Here is a 27,675-nt window from a genome sequence, read left to right as displayed (position 1 = left end):
GGAGCTGACCTATGTTCAGTCACTGTTGACAGACTTCACTGAATGAAGGGCTGGGACCCTAGTTTGTAAACAGGTGGTAAAATCGTAGCAAAATAGCTTTAAGGGGAAATTTCTCTCTGCAGTTTATGAAGAACAGCGAGAGCTGCAGAAAGCAGTCAGGTTCTGCTTTATCCTTTCACTTTGCCTCAGTCCCTCACCCTAATTAATTAGAGGGAGATGTGCCTTGCAGAGAAGAAGAAAATACCTTTGGGATTTTCATCAGGAAGTCATAGCTCTTGTGGTTAAAGGGAAAAGATTTGTTGTTGTTGTTTTAAATATTAAAAATTTAAAATGTGATTCACTAGTACTTCATTTTTATCATTAGTACCAATTTTGCAGTGCTAAATGCTGTTGATAATATTTAAGTTTCTTTATGTAAACATAAGCTTCGATTGCAGATTCCTAATCAGAACTAGAATAACCATGTGCCTCAATCATTTTTCCCAAAGACCTCCTGGAGATCAGATTCATCTCTGAAAATGCTGATTAGTCGGGTTACATTGCCTCCTTTCAGAGTATTCAAATGTCGAAAAAAGGCAAAACAAAGATGAGAGTATACAAATGAAAATTAGATGCATTATTAAATTAAAGGAGGTTATATCTCTCATTTTCTAAAAAGCCTTTACCGTAGCAGTCTCCTGCAGTTGGACCCAGCGTGATCCCGTGCTGTAGCGGTGTGTCCAGAGCGTGTGTGGACGTGAGGTTCCTTTCAAGGGCTGCTCACCGTGGATGCCGTAAAATGGAGGGTAGCTTAGGTAATTGCTGTGTCACACCGTGTAATCATTTTTTAATTGGGAAAGACAATGTTTGTGAAATAATTTTTATCAGCCTTATCATTAACAATCTGATCCAAAATCCCATTGTTTTTCAGGAGTGAAGATAAGCCCCATTTTTAGTGCTAGTTTTACTTTCTGTCTTTTAGATACAATCATGACCAGGGGTATTTCATTGTATAACGTAGTGTCCAAAGACCCCTTAGGACGAGTGTCTGCTGTGCAGGCAACTATGCAAAGACTTGTTAAGAGACGTCTGTCCTGCAGAACCGGCACGCTGAGACCACAGCTCAGGAAGCGAATCTCTGCAACAGTCATCTACATATTTCAGGGCTTTTGGAGCCGCTGGGATGGCTGCTACTAGCAGTTAACTCAGCTGGGCTGTACTGGTGAATGTGCTATGGATCCATATGGTTCAGCAGTGATTCTTGACACTTTTGGAGGCAAGACTCGGTGCTCTATTGTTTCCTCCAAAGGCAAGTACCCTTCAAAAGGCAGTAATGTTAAAGTAAGTCTACTAATAGCACTAGCTGAATGGTTTGGCTATAGGAAAAACAGAGGAAAAGGCACGTTCATTCAGTCAGCATTCCTTCCTCCTGGTTTGCTCAGCAACGTCTTCGGGGGTGGGCTGAAGTATGTTCACTGGGTGCCCTGTGCATGGTGTAGGTGTGGTACTGAGGTGTAGTCGCCATGAGTTTCCTGCAGGCATGAGCACTGGCAGCGTATTTCATCTGCAAAGTCTACATGACTCACTGATGCACTGTAGGCACTGTGAGCGAAGACTCAGAGTATATGCAGAGGGGTATTTTGTGCTCTGTTCTGTACGCTTTACTTTTGTGCCTGTGCAGGGTTAATCATAGGATATGGTGATGTTTCAGTGATCACTAAAATATAACCCAGACAGGAAGACAGAGGTAATTTCATGTTTCGTGAAAGAATATTCCTGTTACAAGAGCTCCGGGTTTTGTAATGGAAGATTTGTAATGCACTGATTTTTTTAAGCACTTTTTTTCAAGTATCATTAGCATTACTAATGTGTGTGTTACTTTTAAAGGCTTGACTCAGCCATTTCCTCATGTTCCAGATTTCTTGCCACCGATACGCAGCTGTGTTACTGTGTAACAATGCAAGGTCATTTTTATGTCGCATATGTAGAAATAACAGAAATTGCATTCGGTCTGAATTAACATAATGTCTCCTAAGATTTCAGTGGGAAAAAACAAACAGACCTCAGCACGATCCATTAACACCAGAATTCAGGGGATAACCTCCAGCGTGGGCTCTAGAAGCGCTTCATTACAGACCTGGACAGTGACAACTCCCTGCACTTGCATGCTATAATCTTTTTTTCCTAATCATTTTGTCACAAATCAGTTATTTAATGCGAATGATCTGACAAGTTGTTTCTCTTCTGCTCTGTTTTAGTAGATCAGGTTTTTAACATAGAACTGGACACAGATGCACCTTTATAATACGTACAAAGATACAGGCAGGAAAAAGGAAACAACATTAAGCACTATCAAATTTCTTTTTAATAAAGTAACGTTTGTTTTCTTTCTCTCTGCAACTTGTTGAGGTTTACAGTTCCATGTAACATTGTGCCTTTACAGAATTTTCCTTAGGACTCAGCTGGCCCACTGAGAATAGGTTGTGAAAGAAGAGAACATGTGTGTTTCCCAAATCCACTACACTTTGTACCCAGGTCTGCACAGCACAGCAAATCGACTAACACTTCTGTTAAATTAGAGAAATTATAGTTTTTTCGTCTTTAAAAGAAATTAATGAGTAAGCACATAAAGTAGGGGAGGGAAGATCAGTTGCTCTTCTAATTTAAAAAGGCTTGTGGTTCTAAAATATAAACACACAGCCTGGTGGCCAGGTAGCTTGTTGTTATGTTGGGTTTTTTTTTCCACATCAGTGATATTCTTCAGTCCTGCAAGTTAGTAAAACCAAGACCACTTGCCATAGCTATAAGCTATCAATAAAAATTAATGTACCACAGGGAATTGAAAGCAAAAAAATGTACTTAAGTGTTCAGGGCCATCGAGCCACCCATGCATCCTCTGTGAGTGTACTCTGGCGATAGAGCTGTTATTGTTGCCATGGGCTGCCATTTAATGTTATTTTCCTAAGTAAATGCTTCTGTGCTCTGATCAAGGGCATTGGCAGTAAACCAAGACACAGCCTTCAGAAAAAGATGGTGCTGAATGGTATTGAATACTGTTCAACGAGACCTGGTATCAGAGGATAACTAAAGCCCCTCTCTTTTGAAAGTCAGTTCAAACACTGGTTTAAAATCCTTTCAAGAAGGGAAGAGTCCTTCTCTGTTCCTCTTTCCTTTTTTGTCTGGAAGATTTTTTGGTTTTGTTTTTTTTTTCTTTAAAGAATGTCAAGAAGAATTAAAAAAATAAAAAAGGTTGGGATATATCCACTCTAAGGTGATTTAACTGAGGAGAATGGGAAGATAAATAACAAAATCAAAATCCCCAAATAAATGTATTTCTGGGATGGGTTTTTCTGTTTGTCGGCTTTGCCAACAGGATGATCGTTGTTAACCTGAGGGCTCCCCCTGTTAACCACATCCCCATAGTAGTTTTTTGGGGGGAATGGTCATGGCTCTGTATCCAGCCCTGCGTGCTGGTGCCAATGGTGTAGCTCTGTTCAAAGGCACGGGACAAGAGGTGTGTAGTCACCCCCAGTGTAACAACATTGAAGTAAAGGATTTTCCACTGGGAGGGCTAGCATTGATAGTGTCATCTGATTGTTTTGGCTAAAATGCAAACTGTGCTGCATTTGTCAGTCAGGAGAGTACATTTTAAACAAGGAGTGCTGCTGTGGTGTCTCCTGTAACAGCTGAACCCCCATTTGCTGAAAGAAAAGAGAAACAAGGGTATGAAAGGGTTTCCATTTGCAATGGTCTGTGTACAGGAGCTGTACACAAATGCAGAAAGAAAGGCCTGTAGCAAGTAAGTGATCCCCCAGGTTAAGTTTGCCATCGGTCTGCAATCTCCATTTCTTCCTCAGGGTGATTATTGTATTAAACTGTTACGTTTGATTCCTTTGTAGTTAAAGCAATGAAACTACATTCCAATAAAATAATAAAGGCCAGAGTCTGTGCCCCAGGGGCCTGAAACCATCATTTTGGGTATGGTACACTCAGTGGTTGCAGCACAGAATCATTTGGTGTATGTGGTAAAGAGAAATGGGATTTAGCATCCTCATTTAGCTGTAGGATGGGTCTGTCCTAGTGAAACCTTGTGCTTTTTGCTGCAGGTGTAAGAAAGCAGCTGAGTGCAATTCCTGTGGGCATTAGTTTTTTTAAATCAAACTTTGTTAGCCCAGAACTTGATGAAGAAGAAGAGGAGGATGTTACAAATGAAAAGGCTGACCTGGCTTTTTGGTATGTGTTATTGATAGTATATAGACAGTCATGCTTATTTATAAATATTCTAGGGAAAAGTAGTTGTTTGAGCCATTCTTCAGGGTTATTCAGCACGTTTTCGTCCTGCACCCACCTTTCAATCCAGTAGTTCCCCTTTTCTTCTAATGATGCATTTCATGTGTGGCAGTTCATCATAAAAAATGCCCATACAGGGTTAGAGCAAAGTACAAACCAGTCTAGTATACTTGCTCTGACAAATGGCAACAGCAGAAGCCATAGAAAAAGACGGAGAATCAGCAAACAATAGAGATTTTTTCCCAAAATCTCTCCCAGCCTTTAATACCTTACAAAAATCATAAACTTTTAGCATCCAGAGTCTTGTGGGAGGGGTTTAACAACTTCATATTGCATAAAAAATTCGGTGACTCCTTTTACTTGTTTTGAGCCTGGAACCTGCTAGTGCTATCTAATGGCACCCAGCTCCTGTACTGAACAAGGCAGTCTGGCCCTGCTCACCCTCTCCAAGCTCCTCATAGTTTTGTAGACCAGAAGCATGTCTCTGGTCAGCTGCCTCTTGTGAGGGAGAAGATCCAGAATTTAACTGTGCACAGAGGTTATTCCATAGCAATAATAACCTTTTTTGCCCTTCTCTATAGCTTTCCAGTGCTGTGATAATTTTTCAAGATGAGGTGACCAGAACTTCACACAGTTTTCAGGATGCAGACAGATCATCAGCTTATAGAGTGACACGTGTCTTTTACTTTCTTCTCTATTCCTTTGCTAATAATTCTCATCTTCCTATTTCTTTTTTAATTGCAACTGAACATTGAGCTGATGTTCTCAGAGGACTGTGTTTTAACCCCAAGATCTTGCTCTTGCATCCTAAGAGTACTCCAGTGTGGGCATGTGAAGTTGCATTTGTTTTTTCCCACGTGCATCACTTGACATTCATCTACATTTAATTTTATCTGCCATTTTATTGCGTAGTTGCTGAGCATCATAAGATCTTTCTGCAAGTCTTCACAGTCAGCCTTCATCCTTGCTAGTGTGAATAGCTACCCGTTTTTTTTTTTCAGTAGTGGTGAGGAGGGAGGGAAAAAATGGAAAGGCAACTGCAGACTGTGCTGCATGGATACAAACTATTTAGAGTGAAATCCAGCGATCCCCGCTAGAGGCAATGTGATTAATGGAACCGAAACCTCAAAAAGTGGTCTTGCAACTACCTTTTTAACGCATAATATTTGTGTGAGTTTGACATTCAGCAAAATGCTTTCCCTCATGCCTGGTTTGAAGTTAAAAATATAAACGGAATGTCCTAGATTTTATTTATGCATCTAAAGTTGTTAAGGAGGTAAAAGAGAATTGAGAGATAGGCAGCCCAGATTACATATCTCCCAAGTACAGTCCCATCGTTCGCAGAAACTTCTCCTCCTGTTGATTGAATCGTTCAAACTTGGGTTGATTTTAGTAATTCAGAATTATATAGATTTTCATTGAATAAGCAGATGTTTGTTTCATTGTCCAAGGGAGAAGTTATAACGTTTACTTTGTGATCTTTGAGGGATCAGCATAAAAATGCATCTCTGTTGTGCATATGCAAAAATACACGCATTGCTGGCAATGGATTTCCTAGCACCAATTTTAGCTAATACTGCAGATTATGGATAATTGAAAAATGTGGTGGAAATGCTTCATCTGAATTTTCTGAGAGCAATATCTAATGAATATTTGTGAGAATGTCCGAACTGCCTCTTAAAGGCTTGCCACACTGCTCTGTGTACAAAAAAGACCTGCCTTACAGACTACACTGTAACGTTTAAAAATCCTAGGGAGAGAGAAGTTTAACCAAAAGCTTTTACAACTGTATGAGTTCCAAAGCATTGAATTAAGTTAATAAATGAGAGCTTAATATCAATGAAAAGTGAATGCATGTCTGGATTTTGCAAATCTCAGCATTCCATGGCATTAAAGACTCTTCCTGTCAAATGTGATGTCTTCAGTGGAGTTTTTAAGGTATTTCTAAAATTGTGTACATCAAGGGCTGAGTATTGTTTCATTAATTTTATTTTAAGCGCAATTGCATTTGGGAAAAAATACTCCTCTTTGTCATTCTAAATTGAGAAGTATGAGTGAAGACAGCTAGGACTATAATCATGAGGGTTTGTAGCATTTTAATGATGTGAGGTACCCAGGAAGTTGTGGGGTTTTCCCTTCAGTACAGTGACAACAAATATGCTTTGCCAGTCTTTCTAGTTATTCTCCCTATGAGAAAGTGTTTGCTCTGATTGTCTCTAATTTAGAATCCTTTATTTTTCACTTGTAAAATGATTTGTATTGAGTTAAAAGTAGCAAGTCAAATTGGCATTGTATGCACAATGTAAGATTTGGGTTTTGCTGCTGTAGTTAATTCCCCCTTACTACCCATCCCTTTTTTCTTTTCTCTCTTGATACTCAAATGTGGGTCTTCTGTCCATCCTCGTAGCTCCTACCTTTCATACATTACATTTCATTGCCGGCACTCTAAAAAGCCAAATAAATTATGCCATTTGCACTACCATTGCCAACCTACTCTGTAACCTCAGAAAAGTCAAGGAGAATAGTTAGGCAGATTTTTCCTTTCTAAATCTCTACCAGTTATTTTCTATTATGTTACAAATATCCGTTCCTTTCTACCTTGCCTGTCAGAATGGCTTTCAACTGTTTTCCTTGCTAATGTTGACGAGGTGACTGACTTGCAGATTTCTATAGCAGTTTTAGACCTTTTAAAAAAAGAGAAAGACTGCTCTTATGTTCCACAAACTTTTGTTTTTTTAAACTGCTTGAACTTCAGTTATTATTTGTGGCCTACAGATCTTTGGCAAGAATAAATCTTACAGTATCTAGCCTCACAGACTCAATTTTTGTTTTGAATTGCCTCCTACTTTTCTAGTAGTAGAAAAGTAGGAGGCACTGTGGTAATTATATACATAGTCAGTGGATGACAGCCGGGATATTGTTATTGCAGTCTTTGGTTTAGAGAAAGTATTAATTTCATATTTCAGTTGTTGTACATGCTGTCGGGGTATAACTCTTTTCTTTATTCTAGAGTACTGAAAAGTAAAAGTTCTGGGTAGTTTTGCTTCAATTCCTTAGCTGTATCTGGTTTAATTGTTAGATTTTATTTCTCTTTATTAGTCTGGCACATGTCTGTAGGGGCTTGTCCTGCAGAAATTTTTTCAGTATGAACTCATAAGTCTTACATAATCAATTTTGGTGAAAATCAGCATTTTGTATTGATTATAGTCAATGAATATTTTTATGTTGTATTTAAAATGGGTGAGAAAAAGCCTATGGGTGATAGTTCATTAGCTTATAAATATAGTATAACTTCCCGCATAATTACAGGTTTTTATAATTTTTATAATGTTTTTTGCTTATTTTCCTTTGGATAATTTTCAAAGTACTATTATTCCCTCAAGAGATCTCTAAGAGGGAGAATTTCTGGCTATTAAAGATTTGCCATCCCACAAGCAGCAGACTGAGAGTGCCTCCAGGTTATTTATAACTGGATTTTATCTCAGAAAATTAACTAAAGAAGATAAACCAAAATTCTAGGGGAAAATGCCTTAAACATCTCATATATTATGCTGTGCTCAAACAGCTATTTTAATTTTAACAGCCTGGCAAGCCCAGTGGAGCTCTTTTTCTGGTTTTGGGCACAAAATAAGATAACACTTTCTGAATTCCTCCGGGAGATCATCTAAGTGCACTTAAAGTGGAGGCATAAAATATGAGTTTACAATGTGATATATTTAAGCTTCACATGTTAGTTTAATTGATTTTCTGTGTTTGCTAGTTCTAAGAGCCCCAGAACTCCTAATTTTCCCTTTAAAAAACTAGTACATTTTCAAAATGTTGCATTAGCAAGCAAGGACAAGTTGACCTGTTCTACAGAAAGTTTCATTGTGAGCTGGTTTCTCTAGTGCTCTAACCTTTCCTCTAGTGCTCTAACCTTTCCTCTAGTGCTCTAACCTTTCCTCTAGTGCTCTAACCTGACCACCGGTACCCTCAGTTCTGCCAGCACGTCAGCAGACAGACATGTTTACATGCCTGCATAATCCCATTGCTTTTAGTCGCCCACTCGCACAGATAGGGTTACACATCAGACGCGCGTTGCTAAATCAGGATGGAGTTTGTTAGCTGTGATTTGTGGGTGGGCTTTTGGGGAGCCTCTGGTGTGAACGGGGGAAACGAGCCTACCAAATGCAGAGCACCTCAGATTGCTCATGAGAATTTAGGTGTCTGAAGTGATTAAGCTTAAAATAACAAACTCGTTTCCTTTCTAACATCAGTTATATTTGAACTTAGGTCTAGAGGGGTGAAAGGTTATTGCAGTAATTTATTGTACCTTACAGTACAATTGTTGTTTAAAAACGAATGGTAGCTGGAAGGCATGTTCTATTCTTACTTCAAGGAAAAAGTACTATCAGATTGCAAGGACTAAAATAGTTGCAGTTTCTAAGCATGCCTTGTAAATAAAATGATGAGAAAGGGGTTTTCAAGACAAATTTTGAAACTAAGGGTGTTCGCTCATTTTCTTCACCTGTTTATAACAATAATAATGCCTTGCATTTATGATTAATATAATTATGGTGCATAACTGGGTGACCTTTGCAGATGACAAAACTATTAATGATCTCCTCTGGCTTTTGCTTTTAATTATTCACCTATGTGAAGTAGAATACAGACTATAAGGGATAGGGTAAATAAGGATAATTGGTTCATATCAGTGTTATCACATGGCAGAAAGATCTTAACATTTGTCTTCAGTCTGCTTATATTTAGATATTACCACTATAGAAAATGGCTTTTTATTATGTGTTACGGAACGTAAACTGGTATAGATATAGATATAGATATACAGATATATATATATAAAAACAATATGCAGTCTTGGTAGGAAGTTTTCCCTAACATCTTGAAAAATTTTAGTCAGGAAAGAATATAAGCTCTCTGTTACTATATGGTCTTGTTTCTGCAGCCCTAGCTGGATCACTTTTTCAAGACAAAAAATAAACTGAACTTTGAATTTTGGCTGAAAATTGCATGAGGAAATTAGTGATCACTCTATCTGCCCATTTAGACTCCTTGCCTTTAATAAGTGAAAGGGTGGCTAAAAAAATATGGCTCAGTGTTGCCTCCTGCCATCTGTATTTTCTTTTCTAAATTATCTAGTCTTATAAATATTTGAATAACTTTTGCTCAGAATAAACACTTTCCTCTCAGCTTAGCATAAGGACACGCTTTGGCTCTTGAGACCATAACAATTGGATAAATGAATATTGATTTGCTAAGAAAATACTTCTTCATCTATTGAAATATCTCCTTCTGTAGTCTAGAGCAAAACTTAAAAATTTAAAGGAATGTAAATAGTTCTTGAACATTTTCCAGGTGAAAGTAGTTATGGGTAGCCTTGCACAAAGTTAATGGCCTGTACTTTCTAAAATACAGATGACAGAAAAACGTATGTAACGGAGGTGCGAAGAAAGGGGATTTAGCTACCCATACAGATTCAGACTGAACCCGAATATACGTAAACCCTCAATTATTTTTAGAATTCTTTAGAGGTGAGGGATTTGGGCAGCCGGAACAGTGTGATAGACCAGTATTTTGAGATACCTCCTTGCCATTAACAGGATTAATCTACATGGCATGAATTTACAAGATTTCCAATCGCTACTAACATTTGTTAGAAAAAAAATCTTCTTGTTTGAATTACTGAAAATTCGAGGGTTTTTAACTAAGCATTGAGATTTTGTTCACAAGAGAGGAAGGTCTTGTGTAAACTTTGTGACTTCCACGATGTTGGTTGCAGAGTGAGCTGAAGCACAAGCCAAAGTAGCCCAGCATGGGTCAGCGTGGGTGTCCACCCCAGTCCAGAGGGAGAGGTCATCCTGCCACCTCTGCCTTCTTGCCAGGCAAGGAGAGAGCAAGGCTGACCCTGCAAACATGCACGTGACCTGTATTTGGAGAGCCTCAACACTGACCCAGATTTGTTTGTAGCCTTTGGCGAAGCGTGGCTCCTTCCGGAGCGGCAGTACCAGTGGGCAGTGAATGAGTGGCAAACCAGGAGGCTCACTGCGTGTACACAAGCCTGCCCACAGACGGGTAGGTCCGGAGCATGTTGATGGCAGGGAACAGATCAGATCAGGTATAGGGTGTCTCAGGTTTCCAGATACGCAGGATCCTAGCTTCTGCTCCAGGTGGGCTGTCTGACAGCCTAAGGTTTGGAACGAGCAGCTAAATTATTTTCCACAATGGAAAAATCTGGGCAAAAAGAGTGCATTTCTGTGGAGACATGGTCATAGGGAACAGGTCAGTCCAAGTGAAATTCCTTTAAGGAAAAAAATTAAGTGTGTGGGACCTAGATCATTGCATAAATGAATGCAGTCAGCTTTTCCACAATCTTGCAAGATTCAAAGAACAAATCACCTTAGAAAGGGATTTGGCGATGCCTATTTCTTTACATTATGGCAGTCCTATGACCCTCCAGGTTTGGGGCTTGAGGCAGGTGCTCTCTTTGTTGGCACAGGTAAACTTTCAGGAAAAGACAAAAAAGAAATGAAGAGGACTTCAGCAAATAAAGAAAGAAACACAAATAAATGTTGTTATCAGCTTTACATGTACGCATCTCTTTGGCTAATTAATATGGGTCTTTATAAATTTATGCCATGTTTTTGCCCTTCAAGTCATGTACAAATACTCAGCATCCAGTACTTGCATTTGACTAAGACCTCTCAAACTTCATCGTTTTCCATTTGTCACTGAAAAAAACAGAAGAGAATGAAAAGAAAGAAAGTGGAAAGAATGAAGGAGCACATAAACCAAAATAAAACTGATATTTCATGTGCGCTTTCCTGATAGATATTGAGTTCTTTCCATATACTTGTGCATTAAGGGTTTTGCTGAGTGAGCTAGGACACTGTCTCTTTAAGTGTTTAACAGTAATTGGTTCATGTCCTGGTGTTCATTGAAAATCCTAGACATTTCATGGAAAATCTTCTTAATGAGGGAATGAATTTTTCATTCACATTAGAAAGCTCACTCTGACAAACAATTTCTAAATAAAACTTTGGCGACATGACATCCCATATTGGACTTGACAAAGAGGACAGGTGCATTAGAATAAAACTGTATGGCGATCCTTCAAGCTGTCAGCCATGAATATTTTATTTCTTAATGAATCATCTTTGTGAAATGAACTTCCTTGTTGTAGTGTCAGTGCCATTTACAACAAAAAACCTGCTCCTTTTAAAAGGTGAACTCCTTAAAGATGCTGATGCCTGCATAAAATACTTAACCCTAGCCAAGATATTCAGTAAATTTAATAGTGTATTTTTTTTCCCAAACTGTTTGAAATATAGTCTCATCCTACCAGGTGTGACTGTCAAACACAACCTTTTGCAGTTGCAATTTTGTTAACAAACCATTATTCAAGGTAGATTAGCAATGAGGTTGATTCATGGGGCATCAGTTTTGTTGCTAAAATCCAAAGCATGCTAGCTTAATTATTGTTCTGATGTTTCCTTTATTTTTAATGATGTATAACATTTATTTAGTACTTGTGCATAATAGTCAATTTATATTAGAGGCTTTCTATATGAAAATCATAGGTCTAACAGACAACAGCCACTTACACCATCTTGTATCACTGTTCCCTACATGCAAACAGAATAAATGATAGGCAGTCCTTGTTTTGGTTTTGGGTTTTTTTCCCCGGAGGTGTAAAGTGAGTGCTGTGGAGGGGGGTCAGTGCCTCCCGGAGCGCTGACCCCCACCAGCAGCCAGGTGTTTCGTGCTGCCCCCAAACTTCCTGTTTCCTTATTCTGAGAGAATACGGATGTCAGATCAGTTTATTCTTCCTCACAGTTTATTTGTCAGAGTAGATTTGAATGTACTGTTTTTGCTAACAATTTTACATTCATTGAGTTATCTTAAAAGCATATATGTTTCAGCATTTTCCTTTTGTTCTTCGAAAGCAGCTTGATTTGGATTCTCTGGGGAAAGCTCAATTTTTATTGATATTAAAAATACCCATTTGATTGCAAACCTCAAAGAGGACTAGATTCAATTTAATTTACATAATGGTGTCTTCAGGGACAAAGATTGCATGTCCTTTGTGGCAGTAGTTTGTGGATGTTTGTTCCCAGCATGTGTCAAGTTCAAATTACAGGGTTTGTCATTTTACTTATAGGCTAAATGTTTTGACTTCAGTAGATATGATTATACTCATTGTCTTCGTAGTCCCTGACCTGTGTCCTTGCTGATACTGGCTATATACAGCGTCTCGCCTGCCCGTGCTCCCATGCAGCACACCACAAGATCAGGAATAGGCCCTCTTTAATGCTTTTACGTCAAGTATTACCACCTCCTTGTGATCCAGTTTCTTCCTTTCCATGCTGGACTTTTATCCTTGTGTTAACTTTCTTTTCAAACGTCTGTGCTTATTGAGGAAAACATTCTCAGATTCTTCTCGTGTTGAGTCAGTAGCACCCTTCCCACTTTCCTTCTTTAGCTGGAGACAAAATAGAGACAGAAGATGCTTTCAGAAAGGTTTTATTTCCCTTCGCGTTGACTATCCACATGCCTGTCTGCTTCCATTGCAGTTGAAGCCTTCATGGGAAAACCTAGAATAGGTTCACCAGACTTCACAAGAAAGTGTTAAGACTACACCCTTGAAGTCTCTGTGTTTTCAAATTGCTGTTTTGTAGATGAAGCCTTGTATGTGCAGGAAGCATTTCTCATCAGTAATTAGTAAGATCAAAAAGGGAGTACTCTGGACCTAATGAAATCAACTGAAGTCCATGAATGGGGTGTCTGCTGCAGACTTTGGAGAACTAAATGTGTACTCCCATGCTTTGAGGTGTTTTTGCTATATTATTATTGCTTGTATTCCTGCAGCACCTGACAGTCAAGTCATTTTTGCTTTGCTCAGCACGATGTAAGTGCACACCCAGAGTCAAGAGGCAGTTCCTGATTTGAAGCTCACAGTCCGTGTGTACGACAGGAGACCACTGATGCACCAAGCAGACAGTACAGCACAAAGAAATGATGATACAATAATAGATAAATCAGTGTAGCCAGCATGTTTCATCACGCACCAACAGCCTAAATATTCCTTTTGTTCATGTGCCAGCAAAGGGGAACTTCTAAAGGGGATTTAAGGTTGGTGAGGAGGTAGTTCTGTGTACATATGAAGGAAGCACTTTCCAAACTTGAGATACTGGAATCTGCCCTTGTGGATCAGATGAAGGCAAGAATCAGCCTCTGCTGAGGACTGATACGCAAGACGAGAGGGATACGCTGTGAAAGGCTTTCCATTCTTGTCTTGAAATGTTATATTGTATTTTATTAGGTTGTTAAGAGCATCTGGTCCTAGGCTGGCCATACTGAGAATTGCAATTCACTAGAAAGGTACTGATCTTCAAAATTTCTATTGATTTAAATGGGAGTTAAAGCATGTAACAACTTCAGGATCAAGGGGCAATGATGATAACTCTGTCTTAATCTACTTTCCCATATCTAATCAAAATCTTAGTTCTTTAAAGCATCCTTGCTTTTCTCTTGAAATTATCAGACTGTCTTTATCCTTCAGTTTCTAATTTTACTTTCATTTAAATCCACTTTTTCAATGGCCTAGAAAGTACTAATCAAATAAACTTTAAAAGATTGCTCCTGATTAAATTATTTTTTAAATAATGAGTTCCTGTTACCAGGGAATACAGAGTTAAAAAGGTGATATCACTAAAATTAATTAGCATAAGACATGCTGGACTGGTAGAAGTGACTGGTTCTTAATCAATAGCAATATGATTACACCCATGCAGCAATTATAAATTATTTAAAACAGTACCCCTAGGTTACTGACTAGTTGCCTTTAAATTAAATTCTCTGTCAATAATTGATGCAAAGAATTAATGTGAGAACACCTTCAGTTACTGAAACTTTTTTAAGGTGGCATAAAATATTGAACTGTTGCCTGTCATTAGCAGCCATCCTGTCTCTTTTGTGCAGCATTGTTCTTTCCTAAATTGGCCGAGAAGGACCTCCAGAGCATGAAAGATGACTAATGATTCTGAATGCTGTGTTCACTCTTCTTCTAAGGACACTGACACTGAGAAATATAAATTTCATGTGTGAGAGGAACTAGAAACTGATGAGACCAGTAAAGCTCCTGCTCCGTTTTGCTACTGAAGCAGCGAAATGAAATATGTTATTTCTTGGGTTTTAGGTTTTGTTAGATGAGGAGGATAAAAAGAAAACAGACTGGCACGTGCCGATGTGTAAGCGGTGTTTAGAAGACTGTTGATTTGTTACGAGCAGCAATTTTCTTCCTGCAAAAAAAACCATAATGCCCAGTCATATATATGAGTAAAAAAAAAATGTCCTTCTATCATCTTCCTTGGTAATACTCAGTAATTATTAGCTATGATTTACTGTTCTGTAGCAGCTGGGACACACGTCATTTTACTGTTTTCAAGGGTCAGGAAGAAAATACAATAATTGCAATCTCAGTAACATCAGAGAGGATATCCCACAAGTTCAGTGCATCTGTTGCTGAAATAGCTCTTACCTCAGTGTGCACTGGAAGGATGTCCACCTGTGAGGTTTACATCAAAATTTGGTCACTTCTTTTGCTAACGACCATTCTTTTTGCTGTGTAGATTTTTTAGTAATCTGGCAAGCATTTTCTAGGTTAATGTGGCATAATTTAAGACAGCATATTTTTAGAGAACACCACATTCCCATGTATATTTTAAGATGCAAAAGAACTTAATAATTCTAGAAAATAGAGGGATACTTATAATGACATGATTATTGTAAAAATCCTACATTTGAAAATATTATGAAACTATAAGATTTTAGCTTACATAAAACAGAATTATTACTGAGGGACTGAAATAAACTCACAGAAGCCAGGGAGTTTAGGGATGAAGCCTAGAACTGGGAGATGACGTTTGCTCCTAATTTTTGGCTTCTGCTTGCTTACCGTGGGAAGCTGGCAAAGCTACGCTGACATGTGGACACAGCAGAAATAATTTAAAAAGAAAGTCACTCTTCTTGACATCCTTTCCTCTTCCAGTTTCCTCTTATTTTTCACTTTGTGTCCAATATACTCTATTATTCTTATTGCTGTTATGAAGCATCTCTTTTTAACAGTGCTGCTGCAGGGATGAAGATTAGTATCATGCTACATAAATTACACCTTTATTTTAAATTGGTGTTTAACAACATAGATATATGTATTAGCACTCACAAAATTATACTTTGGGGAATTTGTTAAATAAAGGGACACCAGAATTTTCTTCTTTTTTATTTGTAACAGCTGTAAAAATTGTGTGTCAGTGAAGCTTGTTATTACCAGCGAAAGGCTTCTGGAGTATTCCGTGAATAAATGTGGATCAGGGATGGTGACAGTGCTAGAAGAAAGGAAAATTGATCTATCTACTTGCAGAGCTTTTGAATGGTGCAACAGAGATATATTCAATGTTTACTCATTATAATAGAGTATTTCTCATTTTCTAACCAGAATCCTTTGACAACGTTTGGGATAAATGGAATGAATGCAATATTTTGGTCAGTATTTCAGAAAAAAAAAAATACAAAAAAGAAAAATCCAACTACAAAACAAAATCCAGATTGTGCTGCAGATTCCATGAGATGGGGAAAGGTACTTCGCATCACTGTTCGAAGCCTTTGGTCTAGCACTCTTACAGCTGCTTCAGCTCTGCTGCATGTTCCCAGTAGGTCTTCTGAATCTTGACGGAGGTGCAGAAGTATGGAAATCATGAAGGCAAAGATGTTATGAGATCTAGAAATTTATAATTTTTAGCTCTGGTGGAAGTTTGCCTCTGCTCTGAAATGCGGCTTTTTAACATAAACGCTAAAATTTAAGAGCACAGGAACAGTTTAGAGCTATCAATGACTCCCACCCAAATAAGGCACTTAACCGAAGACAAATGCAGCTTAAAAAGGCAATGGTCAGGTGAAGAAATGAGGAACTTCTGACCTTATGATCTCTCCATGCTACTGAATCGCTACACAGCCTCAGGCACTTCAGTTACATTTCTGTGCCTTGCTTTCCTCATCTATGAAAAGCAAATGGCAGTGCTGCAGGGGGTGACGCGAGAGTTATTTGGTTAAGGGCTGGTTAGCATTTTGAAAGTGTAAGGCTAACTTTGTTACCTTGCTTATCACTCATTGAAGGGACCTGAAGGACATTGCTTAGTGCATAATTGGTCCAGTGTGGAGTATATTTGCCTTTTTTATATTGAATTCTAGCAAAACTGAAATGACATTTATATAATTACAGGCAGGTCACATAATGCCTTAAATAATAGGGTTAAACTCTCCGTTAACAAAAAAAGCAAGCAAACAAAATGATTCCTGGAACCTGCTCTTTTATGGCTTCATTGATTTTAACGAACATTAAATAAGAAAAAACAAGGATCCGATTTGCCCACTAGTGTTTGTTTTGTTTGATAAGAGTTTGCATTTTAACACGTAGGAACCTCAGCTACTATTATGGGCTGACTGTGCTGACTAAATCTGTTTAGTCAGAGTTTCATTCTAACTAAGCACTCCTATGTGCACAGGAAGACACTGTATATTTACCTACTAAACTAAAGTTTAGTTTACCTACTAAACTAAAGCTAAAGTTTCTGTGTCTTATTCATAAAATAACTTCCATCCATATTGGATTGTCTTTTATTAAAGCACATATCAAGTCAACAGACTACCTGGACAATGTAAATCCAGCAGCCGATGCTTAGTTTCATGTAGCTGAACAGTGCTGGTATAAAAGTTTGTGGTCTGTTTGTAGAGCCGCTTATTCTTTTCCTCTTCGTATGCACTTCGCTTTGCAGTTTTCTTTCTGTTAAAAGTCTAACATACTGTGTTGGCACTAAAGCCAGCTGAGATTTCTCCTCACTACAGTGCAACTGCAGTATCTGCCTCCAGAAAGGATTGCGACATCTCTACAGTTTAGTGACTTGGAACCTTGTCTTCACTCGCTCATTTTTACTCTTCAATCCTTTGGCACTTGCAGAGTGGGAAATTTAACAAATGGTTAGAAATTGGCCCTGACATGTGTGCAGGAGATTTTGCATATATAACTCTTAAGTTGATGAGCAGTTGCTCATTTTAGGGATTTTTAAGCAAGCATGGAATATATTTCAAGTTAGGTAAAGATTTTGCTCTTGTTTGAAATATGAAAAATTTCACTACTTTCATTCTTTCTTGCTGTATTTTCTTTCACCTCAACACATAAATTGCATTTACTTTGGGAAACTAAAATGAGGTTGAACTGGGAAGCTATATTTCAAAACATTAAATAAAAATATATTTGAACAAGAAAATAGAAACATTAAAGAATAAGAATTAAAAGCCCCATAAATCCCAGTTCATCCTTGTCCACTCCTGCTGAGCAAAAGATGACCCCAAAAGAAATGCAACTACTGAAGCAAAACGGCTATTCATTTCACTGATGTTAGCCGAAGTGGAAAATAAAATGTTAGGAGCTGTTTTGGTCTTCTTTTTCCTGTTCTTATTTGGGTTCACCATACTTGGTGCAGATAACACATGGTTTTAAAGACAGCCTTCTACCATGCAATTTGGATTAATGTTAAAACTCCACCACAATCTGAAAATTCTCCCTATTCTTTTCTCTGAAAAAAATTGTTTAATGTGTCCCAGGACGCATTAACGTGACCAGCTCAGGCATCATGCTTGCACAAGCTACTCAAGTGTTTCTTCTGCCTGACTGATTCTGTGGGAAGATCTGAGGGAGGTGGAAAACGCCATGTTAAAGTAGGATGAAATGAAATTAGAACACAGGAAAAAAAAAGTCTGATTGAAACTGTGTATGACAAGTGTTGTTTCTGCTCTTAAGAAATCAACCTTTTAGACCTCACAAAGATCTCCAGCTTTCCATGCCAAAGATGTTTTGAGAAATTGATGACTAAATTTGTCCAGGATTTGTAATTTAATTCTCAGAATTTTCATTGACAATCTGATTAATGGGTTATTTCCGTTTATCGTCTATCTTAAAGCTAGTTTTACAAAATATACAAAAAGCATACTGTTCTGAAACATGGTTACGTGACCAAAATGAAAGCATATGTGAATTGCAAAATCCTACGCCTATCAACACCGTGGCTTCAACCATATTCTTCCCGTAACACTGTGCCCGTGTTGATTTACGAGAACACGTATGCATACATGTACGTGTGCGAGAACTCGTGTGTGTTACGCATCAATGTTACTGCTGTTTATGAAAAAAATCAATATGCTTTGCTTGAACAGTTTCCATAATGATCACACATATTAGATTGGTGTTAATGTGTAATATCCGGTTTTGAAAACCACATTTCAAGGTCTGATAAATTTGCCAGAGGTAAGAATGTACTTAAAAGAGAGATTAACTTGCCTGATAGAAGTCTGTAAAATGACCATTATTGTTTTTATTGTCTAGTTTTTGAATAAAAATTCAGTTGTGTGTTGGTTTAGGAAGTGACCATTTGTAAAGTTCAAGACTCTAGAGACAGAGGAAGCAGTTTCCTGCTACCATTAATATTCACTTTTACTTTCACTGCACTCTAAGCACCCCTCCATGAAAAGAGCTAATTATTGCCCTGAGAAGCAGGTGTTATTTCTCCTGCCTTTCACGCAGGGAAAACAAGACACATACAGAGAGCAAAGGGAGTCTCAAGACCAGTGTTTCACTCCTGTTGTCAGCAAGATACTTGTTTAGTGTTCCAGAAAGTATTTCCAACCTTGGAAACGGGGCAAATGTTTCCAGCAGCACTCCGAGGTACAAGTGTTAAGGGTGCTGCGGGCACCAGGAGGGGAGGTGGTGAATCACAAAGGGCTCATGCCCTTGGAGGTCCAAGCTGGGCACTAGGCCACACTCACTCCACTCACCATGGGTCTTCGAAGGTAGCACAAGGGCTCTCTGCATGGCGGAGGCATTTCAGGGGTAGGGGAAGGTCCAAGCGGGGAAGACGGTGGCTTACCCCATTCTTCCTGGGGATTTGGGGTGATGCCCCAGGATGCTGGAAAGCTGCACATGACATGGAAAGGCCATCCTCCACTTTGTCCTTAAAAACCTTTCCAAGTTGTTGGACTGAAAGTGTGTGAAAGTCCCCTCTGTTGTTATTCTGAGCCCACACTGTCTTTTCTGGATGGTTTTTGCTCCAAGCTGTTCAAGGACCTCTCGCAGCCTCAGGAAGTTTGTCCTCACACAGAAGGAGCCCCTGATAGATGCAGGGTGACTGGGGGCTCCTGCAAGATAATGCAAATCCCTACCAGTCGTCGCATGGGTCTGCTGCACTTTCCAGCTGACAGCACTAAAACACAGCCCCGCAGCAGCCCCTATTTTCACAGCTGTGCAAACATCCTTGATGACATTTTCACTGATGCCATGGAAAGCAGTGATGGTTTGTACACCACTGAAATGTGGCGAACAGTCTGGTGGCAGGGGTGGGATCAACAGTCATTGCCAGAAAAGCAGGAGGGGAAGAAGCATTAGTGTCAATATTTTAAAGAGGATTATGAAATGGGAAGGAAAGTAGATAACAAAAACTTTAAAAATTATCTTGCCATTACCCTAAAGGGCAGCGGGAGGGGTGGGGGGTTAGAGAGACAGACACTAACCAAACTATCCATTCCTCCTCATCCAAGATGTGTGTCTTTTAAATTATCCTGAGTACATATGGGTCGTCCCCATAAATACTCTTACCTCTCTCTTGGGCAGCTCTAGAGACTCAAGCCTGGTGTACTCACAAAAAGTGACAGACAGCAAAACTGTTTAGGCCTTAAGGCAGAGTCAAACCTTCAGTTAGAAGAGAAAAAGGGGAGATTTTCGCTGACCTTTTGCTGGGCAGCCCCGCTGACAGCACCTTGGGCATGTGCCTCTTGCTGGATGGCCCAGGAAAACGTACCGTGGTTTGGCACAACGCGTGAAGAAAAGCTGCATTCCCATGGGGGGAGCTCGCTGGCTCTCTGGCACAGCCTCCTTACCTAGTCCGAGCCCCTAATTCTTTAAATCCAGTGCTTCTCCTGGTGTGTGATGATGGCAAGGTTATATTTTGCTATAGATCTAGGTGTAAAAAGCAGTATTCACTCTTGTGTGCCTGTGGTCACAAAGAATTATAAGTGAACTAAAACCAGAAACGGTTCCTATAATATTTGTATGAAGCAAGGAGCATTTGGGGCTGACTTTGTTTACTACTCTTTTGTATTTACTTCTTATGAACGTTCGAGGAACCGAGCTTGGTGGTCTGTATACTCACAGGAATGAAGCCTGAGTATTGTTTAATGCAGTTTCAAATTGTGTATTCAGTTTTCATATGACATAATTCAAGCTTATTGATTACTCATATAATTTGTCTGATCTGAAAGGACAGAGAATACTGCATGAGTGATTTACCTAACTAGAGTGAACCGTAAATACTTTCAGGTTCAATTAATTGAAAAAATTGTGAATAATTCTCATCAAGTAAGTCTAAGAATCATTAAGGTTGGAAAAGACCTCTGGTTCATCAAGTCCAACTGTCAGCCCAGCCCCACCAGGCCTCCTAAACCATGTCCCAAAGTGCCACGTGTACATGTGTTTTGAACACCTCCAGGGATGGTGACTCCCCCACCTCTCTATATAGAAGAGAAGTTGCTGTATGGTGAGGGAAGCTAGTGGAGAACGCGTTCAGGTAAAATGAGAAATTTGTGCTGTAAATGGCACAAAAGGTCGTATGTGTATTTAAATGGACTAAAACTCTTCAGTTATAGCTAAAAACATTTCAAGGAATAAAGAAAAAGTGTTATGTTTACATATGGTAGAAATATGAAAAAGATTCTGAAAACAGCAAGAAGAATGACGTGAGATGAGAAAAGCTGTTCGCAGGCATAGATGTACAGCTCTCAATCTATTTAACTTACCAGAAATACCACTGGGAGGTGATCAGATCACCATCAGTTAGTACCTACCAGGCAAGGTTTCTGAAGAACTGTTCTTTCAGCTCAGCAAAGCAGAGTATGATCCAGTACTGGAAGCTTAAGCCACACATACACTGAGGACACACAGCATTTTTAATAATAAAGGCAAATAAGCGTTAGAACAACCTATGGTTTGTTCAGTTTTGAGAATTCAAACATCTTTTGAAACCTTGTGAGTAGTTGCAAGCTAGATGCACTAGTCACTTGGTGACATTCTGTGGCCTTTTGTGAGAACCAGAGAGGATTACCTTAAAGATGACTTTTCGTCCTTATTACCTGTGAATACAGGAACCAACAAAAGGATAATAAATAGCTCTACAGGCCAGCGTAGGGTGGGTTTATGCCTTTTCATTCTGCAACCTGAGCAATTTCAGAGCTGAAAATACCAGTGGAGCCTGATATGAAACCAAAGCCAGACTGGGTGGCAGATGTATATAATAATAATAATAAACATTCCCCTTCGTCTCAGTGTAATTCAGAGGTTATAATGCTATCCTTATGGCCATACTCTCAGAGGTCAATGTGGTATGTGTGGCTAAGGACCAAAAGAAGCATCGAAGGGCAGGAAAATGCCATTTAAATGCCATTTTTCTGAGATTAGCTGTGATACTTGCAGTGCCAGAAGTAAAGATGAACCAGTCTTGCTACAATAGAATTGCAACTTCAGTGAGAAAAATGTACAAGCTATTTATTCATACCTAAAATCTCATAGCTTCAGGGTAGTTTACTACATACGGAGAGGAACAGCATGGATATATAATGTTCTGTACCCTCCTGGCACTGAATGAGAGCTGGGACTGGTGGTACCATATGGCCCATTTATAGCCTGGGCTCCGAGAACTCTGGAGACCATAAGAGGCCCTGTTCCCCACAGGGCTTTGACTTCTGAAAAGGTGTCCAAAGCCCAAAGTCAAGTCAGATCATGTCCCCTGAGCCCCAGCACGCATAGGCAATACTCTCAGCACTACGGTTACAGCAGGAAGCCTTTTTAAACGTCCCTCTGAATACAGCAAAGAATTGTATTATGCATCAGACACATGAATATCTAAGTTCATGCTGTAGAAGGCATCAGTGGTATAGTGTAAGAGGTGTTAAAAAAACAGTAGCTGCTCACAGGATGCTCAGAAAATGGCCACTGACACTTTTTGGTTTGATATTTTCTGCACTGACACCACCTTCTAAACTGACTTAGTTTTTTTCTTTTTCTTTTTACCTTAGTATTCTGCATCTCCAATTTTAAAGTTTAAATAGATGTATACTTTCCCCAAGGAGTTGTGTGCAAACTAATATTAAGATTAAAATCTTTTATGTTTGTTCTGTAGCTTGAAACAGAAAACTAGTGCATCGTCTGTTTTATCCCACTGGCTCTCTAAGGTTCAGGTATTAACATAAATACAGCCCATTAACACTTGTTCCTCTCTGTCAGGACATAAATTAAGTCTGCAGGTGTTCCATGAAGCTTTACCCTTGGTACTAATTAAGCCTTGATAATTAGGTTTGTTAAATTCAGGCCTTTAAGCTTATATTCCCTCTTTGGGTTGCCAAAGTAAGGATTTGCAATGTACAAGGCCTATTTCTGCAGGTTTTCTGGTTGGGTTTTTTTTTTTGTGGTTTTGTTCTCAACAAAACCATGGTCCTAATAAACTCTTCTTTAATTTGGTGGTTAAAGATTCAAAACCTGTGAAGAACTTGGGTATCAGCTTGTATTTACATCAGAACATGTTCTTTTGCTGGCTTTTTGGCAGAGCACAGTCGTTGTAGTGGAAAGTTTCCAGTCCATATGTTTAACACACAGATGCTTCGACTAGATAAATGGTTGCAGTTCCAAATGAAATATCATTCAGAAATGTACAAGTTGAGATCTTAAAATGATAATATTAAAAAATATGTTTAAAAACAGTAGAAGTTTAATTAGAAAACATATCCCATATAGCAATAAGACTTTGCTTACAGGGAAAACAATACATAAATTCTAATACCTTTGGTTTTTTGTCAAGTGTTTTAAAAGGTTATGTTCGCAGGTCATATGGTCTTAATGCTAAATAAAAATAATAATTAAAGAAATCTGGTTCAAAGGAATCCTCCTGGGAACAGGGTTATTTGTAACACATACACAGAACATTAAATAGTCTAATCAAAATGGATTTTCTTGCCAGTTAATCTCTTCTCTTTTGTTTCTCCATAAATATATAGCCCATCAGATCAAATGTTTGATAAATGTCATTTTTCATCTAGAATAAATGAAAACACAGCTACAACTCTATTAGAGGTACTTTCCACGTTATTCATTGCAATCATGTTAACTTGATGCTAATAGCTGTAATGCTTTTTTTTTTAACCATGGGATATTAAATAAAATAATATTTTAAATAAAAACTTTTTAAAAAAGGAAATAAAATAAATAAATTAATGCCATTAGAGACTTTCAGCCACATTAGGTTCTCATCCTTCATTTTATTTAGTGTTTTATTGACCAGAAAGCCACTATTAATCATTTTCGGGCAAGAGCTATGTTTTTGGTAAGCAAAAGGGTTTTATTCAGATGTAGTACATAAGTATGCGGTCAGTTTAACATACCTAGTAATATCTTTAAATCTTATTTTGATTTCTAATAAGACATTGTGTAAAGTTTGAAAAAAAATTTCAGTTAACTTTCTTGAAAGAAGAAAAATTACTTAGGGTGCATATTTAGACTCTGCTACAAAAAGGATTTAATACAGAACGGCAGGAAATAAGCACAAGGGTGCTTAAAGAATATCTTTTCAGTACCCAGTGTGGCATTCAGATTGTTTTCACTTGGAATGGTTCTGCTGTACAAGAACCCCGCTGAAGGGGAGAGAAGGCAAAGTATATAATGATTATCATTAAAAGGCATCACTTCTTATTGCAGAAAATACTAATCTCACCTTGTGATTTACAGCATTTCTATATTTATAATGAGAAATAGCACGATACATAGCATATTTCACAGTAACAGTGTCCTAAATACTGAATTAATTGGCAGATTTTTAATGGTGGCCCCATTGAGGCATATAACGATTGACAAAATACTGTAAGAGAGAGTATACTTGATAGATTCCACTTATTAATAGGTCAAAGTCATTAGGGAGATAATGTATGAGAGAAGCTATACTCAACCCCTCGATGTTTTGACTTTTTAGAAAAAGGGATGACTGTGGGGTAGGCTACTGGAGTTCAAGCCTATAATAGCATTTAGAGTTTTTAAATTAATAACACTTCTGGTTCTGCGGCATTTTCCACGTCAACGGGGGGAAAAAGGCTTTGGTTTGAATATATGATTATTGCAGTGTTTTTAAGAGTTTGGCTACCAACTACCAGTTATAAATCTGAAAGTTGTTGGAAGCATAAAATAAATTTCTTTTTTCTTGTGTGCATCAGCTTGGCTTCAACATTCACCTTTGTGCTTCTAAAGGTGCGTTTTCAGTAATTCAGGAGGCTTTATTTTTTATCGGGAGCTTGCAGTTTCTTAGGTTACCGGAAAGCAGTGCTTTCCCTTTTTCGTGCCCCCCCATCCTGCATCCTGGTTAGACAAAACCTAGAAAACAATCCCAAGACTTCGCTGAGACATGGCACGTGCCTGAGCGAGGGACATGAGACATTCATATACCCCACCTCCTATACAATAACTGGCATTTCACGTTACATTACTGAAAATGTTGTTAACGAAGTGAAGAGTCATTGCTGATTAAATACCTCAAGGACAAAGATACGACAACTTTTTTCTTTATAGAATCGCCTTATACTGTACATTGTGCAGCTCCATGTGGGAAGGGAAGATGCTGCAAGGGCTAAAAGGTGGACGGAAAGCTGGGGGTTAAGGCATTTCAAAATGTCAGGCAGCTTGTTATATTGCAGTACATCATTCTATCCCTGGAGACTACTGCTGAGGCCTAGGCCAAAGCTATAGAGAGAGCAGAAAATTTGACACAAGCTTCCAAATTTTCTCTTTAGCTCTCTTGGGCTGCAACCCATATGCCATGGTTAAACCATCAGGCTTTGCTCCACTGAGACCTTAGGACAAAGCAACTCAGTATTTCCTTTTCAGTGAAAGTGACTGCTCGTTTCCTTAGCAGAAATCTATTTTCCCACCCACTGTCTTCTTAGAATGAAAATAGCTTTTTTTTTTTCCCCCCTAAATAAAAGATTGTCTTGACTTGCATACTTCTTGCTTTCTTGTTCTTAACTTCTCAACTCAAATATTAGTGGAATCTAACGGTAGATTTTGATGAACTATAAGAGACATTGGTATTTGCATTATACAATTGCGTTTTCCAAAGAGGTGTATAATCACGTCTGAAGCATAAGGAGCATTTGTGGACATTCCTCCAAAACCTACACCCTCAGTTCCATTGCAATATATGCCAGAAATGTATAAGAGTGACTCTAACTACACATATCTAGGCTTTCATTTCACAAAAAAACCCATCCAGTAACCCTATTCATAAGGGCAACCACTTTTTACATGAGTTCTCCATCTCACGTGTTCAGTAGTTTGTCACTAAACAATGTAAATACATTCGAGTCTAGCCTAGTGAAAGTGCGATGAAAGAAGCAGCCCACATTTTTAGTTCCGCACATATAACCAAACACGTTGAGATTTCTGTTGTCGTGTAATAGGCCGGTAATTTATTATTCCCACTGCATGTATCACAGTTGTACAAGGGAAGGAGAACATGCCAAAATTGCTATTTGTGAGAAATTGAGTTATGGCCAAGTATAGTTAAACGTTGGGGCCAGAACCTCATCTCACTTTCCATAAAGCTGTCCTGACAAGCAGCTGAGGCTTTTCGTAGTGTACGAGAGTCGTCAGATGCTCTCTAGCTGGCAGCCTGCACCGCTGCAGCCCACTTCCGTGCATGCCTGGGTCAGAAGGGACATTAAAAACCTTCTCTAACATGCCTGGGACCCAAGCCAGGTGGCATGATGTAGAGGAGGACAGGGGTACCTATTCCCCATGTATTGTTGCATCAAACATGACTTGGCAAAATACCCAGGATCTGTGCTGTACTAAACTGTTTTACTGTCCTCGTGTCTTCCAGCCTGACTAAACTTAGCATATTTAGATCATTTTTTGTTTCATCCTTTTCTCTGAAGAACATTTGCATGAGTGTGTGAGAAAGACCAAATGGCTAACAGGCTTTTTTTTCTTCTCCAAGTGGGATCCTTGCAGCACTATTATTAATGTTATTACCTGTAAAGTAAACATTATTTGTCTATGGGTACTATTGCTGGTGTTTGCCTGTAAACATTTTGGAGATTTCAGAAAAGACCTACAAGAATGATGAGAACTTTTATCCAATAGCAAAAGAATAAAGCAGCACTGTCTTTGTGAACAAAAGATTAAGATATCCCTTGTTTCAAGCCCATAAACACGTATGTTTGGAGAAAAACCTCTGCTAGAAAAGGACTTTTAATCTAGTAGAAAGACATAAAGTCAGAACAATGACTGGACCGAAACTAGACAAACTGTAGTAGTGAGACCCTTTAAAAAAAAAAAAGAAAAAAAGGAAAAAGAAACAGTGTAATTAAGCCCTGTAACGACTTGCCTAGGAATGTAGTGACTTCTCCATCACATGAAGTCTTTAAATCAAGATTGAATGTCTTTCTAAAAGATATTGGTTGTAGCTCAACCAGAAGTTATGAGCCATGGGCTTGATGCAGGAATCCCTTGGCTAAATTCTGTTACACGGAAGGTCATACTAGATGTTCATAATGATCCCTTCTAGCCTTTAAATCTATTACTCCATTAATCTGCTCCAGTCATGAAAGTGTCATTTGCCCACACAAATTTCAGATCTTTTGAGCATGCATACATTTCAATGAGCCAGCTTGGATGGAGGCTACTCCGAAAATGTGCGCACAGCTCCTTCTGCTGAACATCTGCTTTAATGCCAACCTGAAGCATTTTCTTCTTAAAACTTTATTCCCAAAGGAAGTAGGCTGCCTATTTGTGCAATATAAATGTGTGTTGTGTTTTCTTCTTAGGCACTGCAGCTCAGGTACATAAAACTGTATAGTTTAAATCACAGAAGGAGCCATTTATAATTCTTGTTCATTTTGTACACAAATCCATGTGATTCCATTAGATATGCAGCACAGCCTGTTATACAGTACTGAATAGAGATCAAGCACTTCTGTTTACCTATGAAATTGCCTATTAAAATTACAATAACCACCATAAAAATGACTTTTTTATGTCTCTCCTCTGAGAGGAAGTTTCAATTTACTGGTTCATGTGAAAATATCTTGCAAGTAATTGTAAATATTTTAAGTAGATTTACTCTGATATTACTTGATGTGTTAAATTCATTGGAAAAAAAAAAGAATCTAGCAAAATGTGAAAGAGACAATCAAGTTGAGATCTACTCAATTATTTAAAAAGGGGTGAAGGAATTTAATATTCTGTACTTTTGTAGAGCTCCTACTTAC

At 38.5% G+C, this 27,675-nt stretch overlaps 1 protein-coding gene across 3 annotated transcripts in view; it reads left to right on the top strand.

Annotated features, from left to right (window-relative positions):
* The window catches only part of WWOX (WW domain containing oxidoreductase), a 537,265-nt gene that overhangs the window by 347,074 nt on the left and 162,516 nt on the right, over positions 1-27,675 (top strand). Inside the window, exon 9 of one of the 3 annotated variants that reach the window (XM_075101319.1) lies at positions 2,016-3,197. The exons of the other annotated variants lie outside the window; for them this stretch is intronic. Within the exon in view, the coding sequence (XP_074957420.1) occupies positions 2,016-2,153 (138 nt within the window). The 3' untranslated portion in view covers positions 2,154-3,197. Of the gene's footprint in view, positions 1-2,015; positions 3,198-27,675 lie in introns of those variants that run through there. 3 annotated transcript variants of the gene reach the window in all.

This window comes from Phalacrocorax aristotelis, chromosome 8 (assembly GCF_949628215.1).
Source record: "Phalacrocorax aristotelis chromosome 8, bGulAri2.1, whole genome shotgun sequence".
NCBI lineage: Eukaryota > Metazoa > Chordata > Aves > Suliformes > Phalacrocoracidae > Phalacrocorax > Phalacrocorax aristotelis.
Note: the sequence above shows the minus strand (reverse complement) of the source record. Positions and strands in the feature narration are given on the sequence as shown.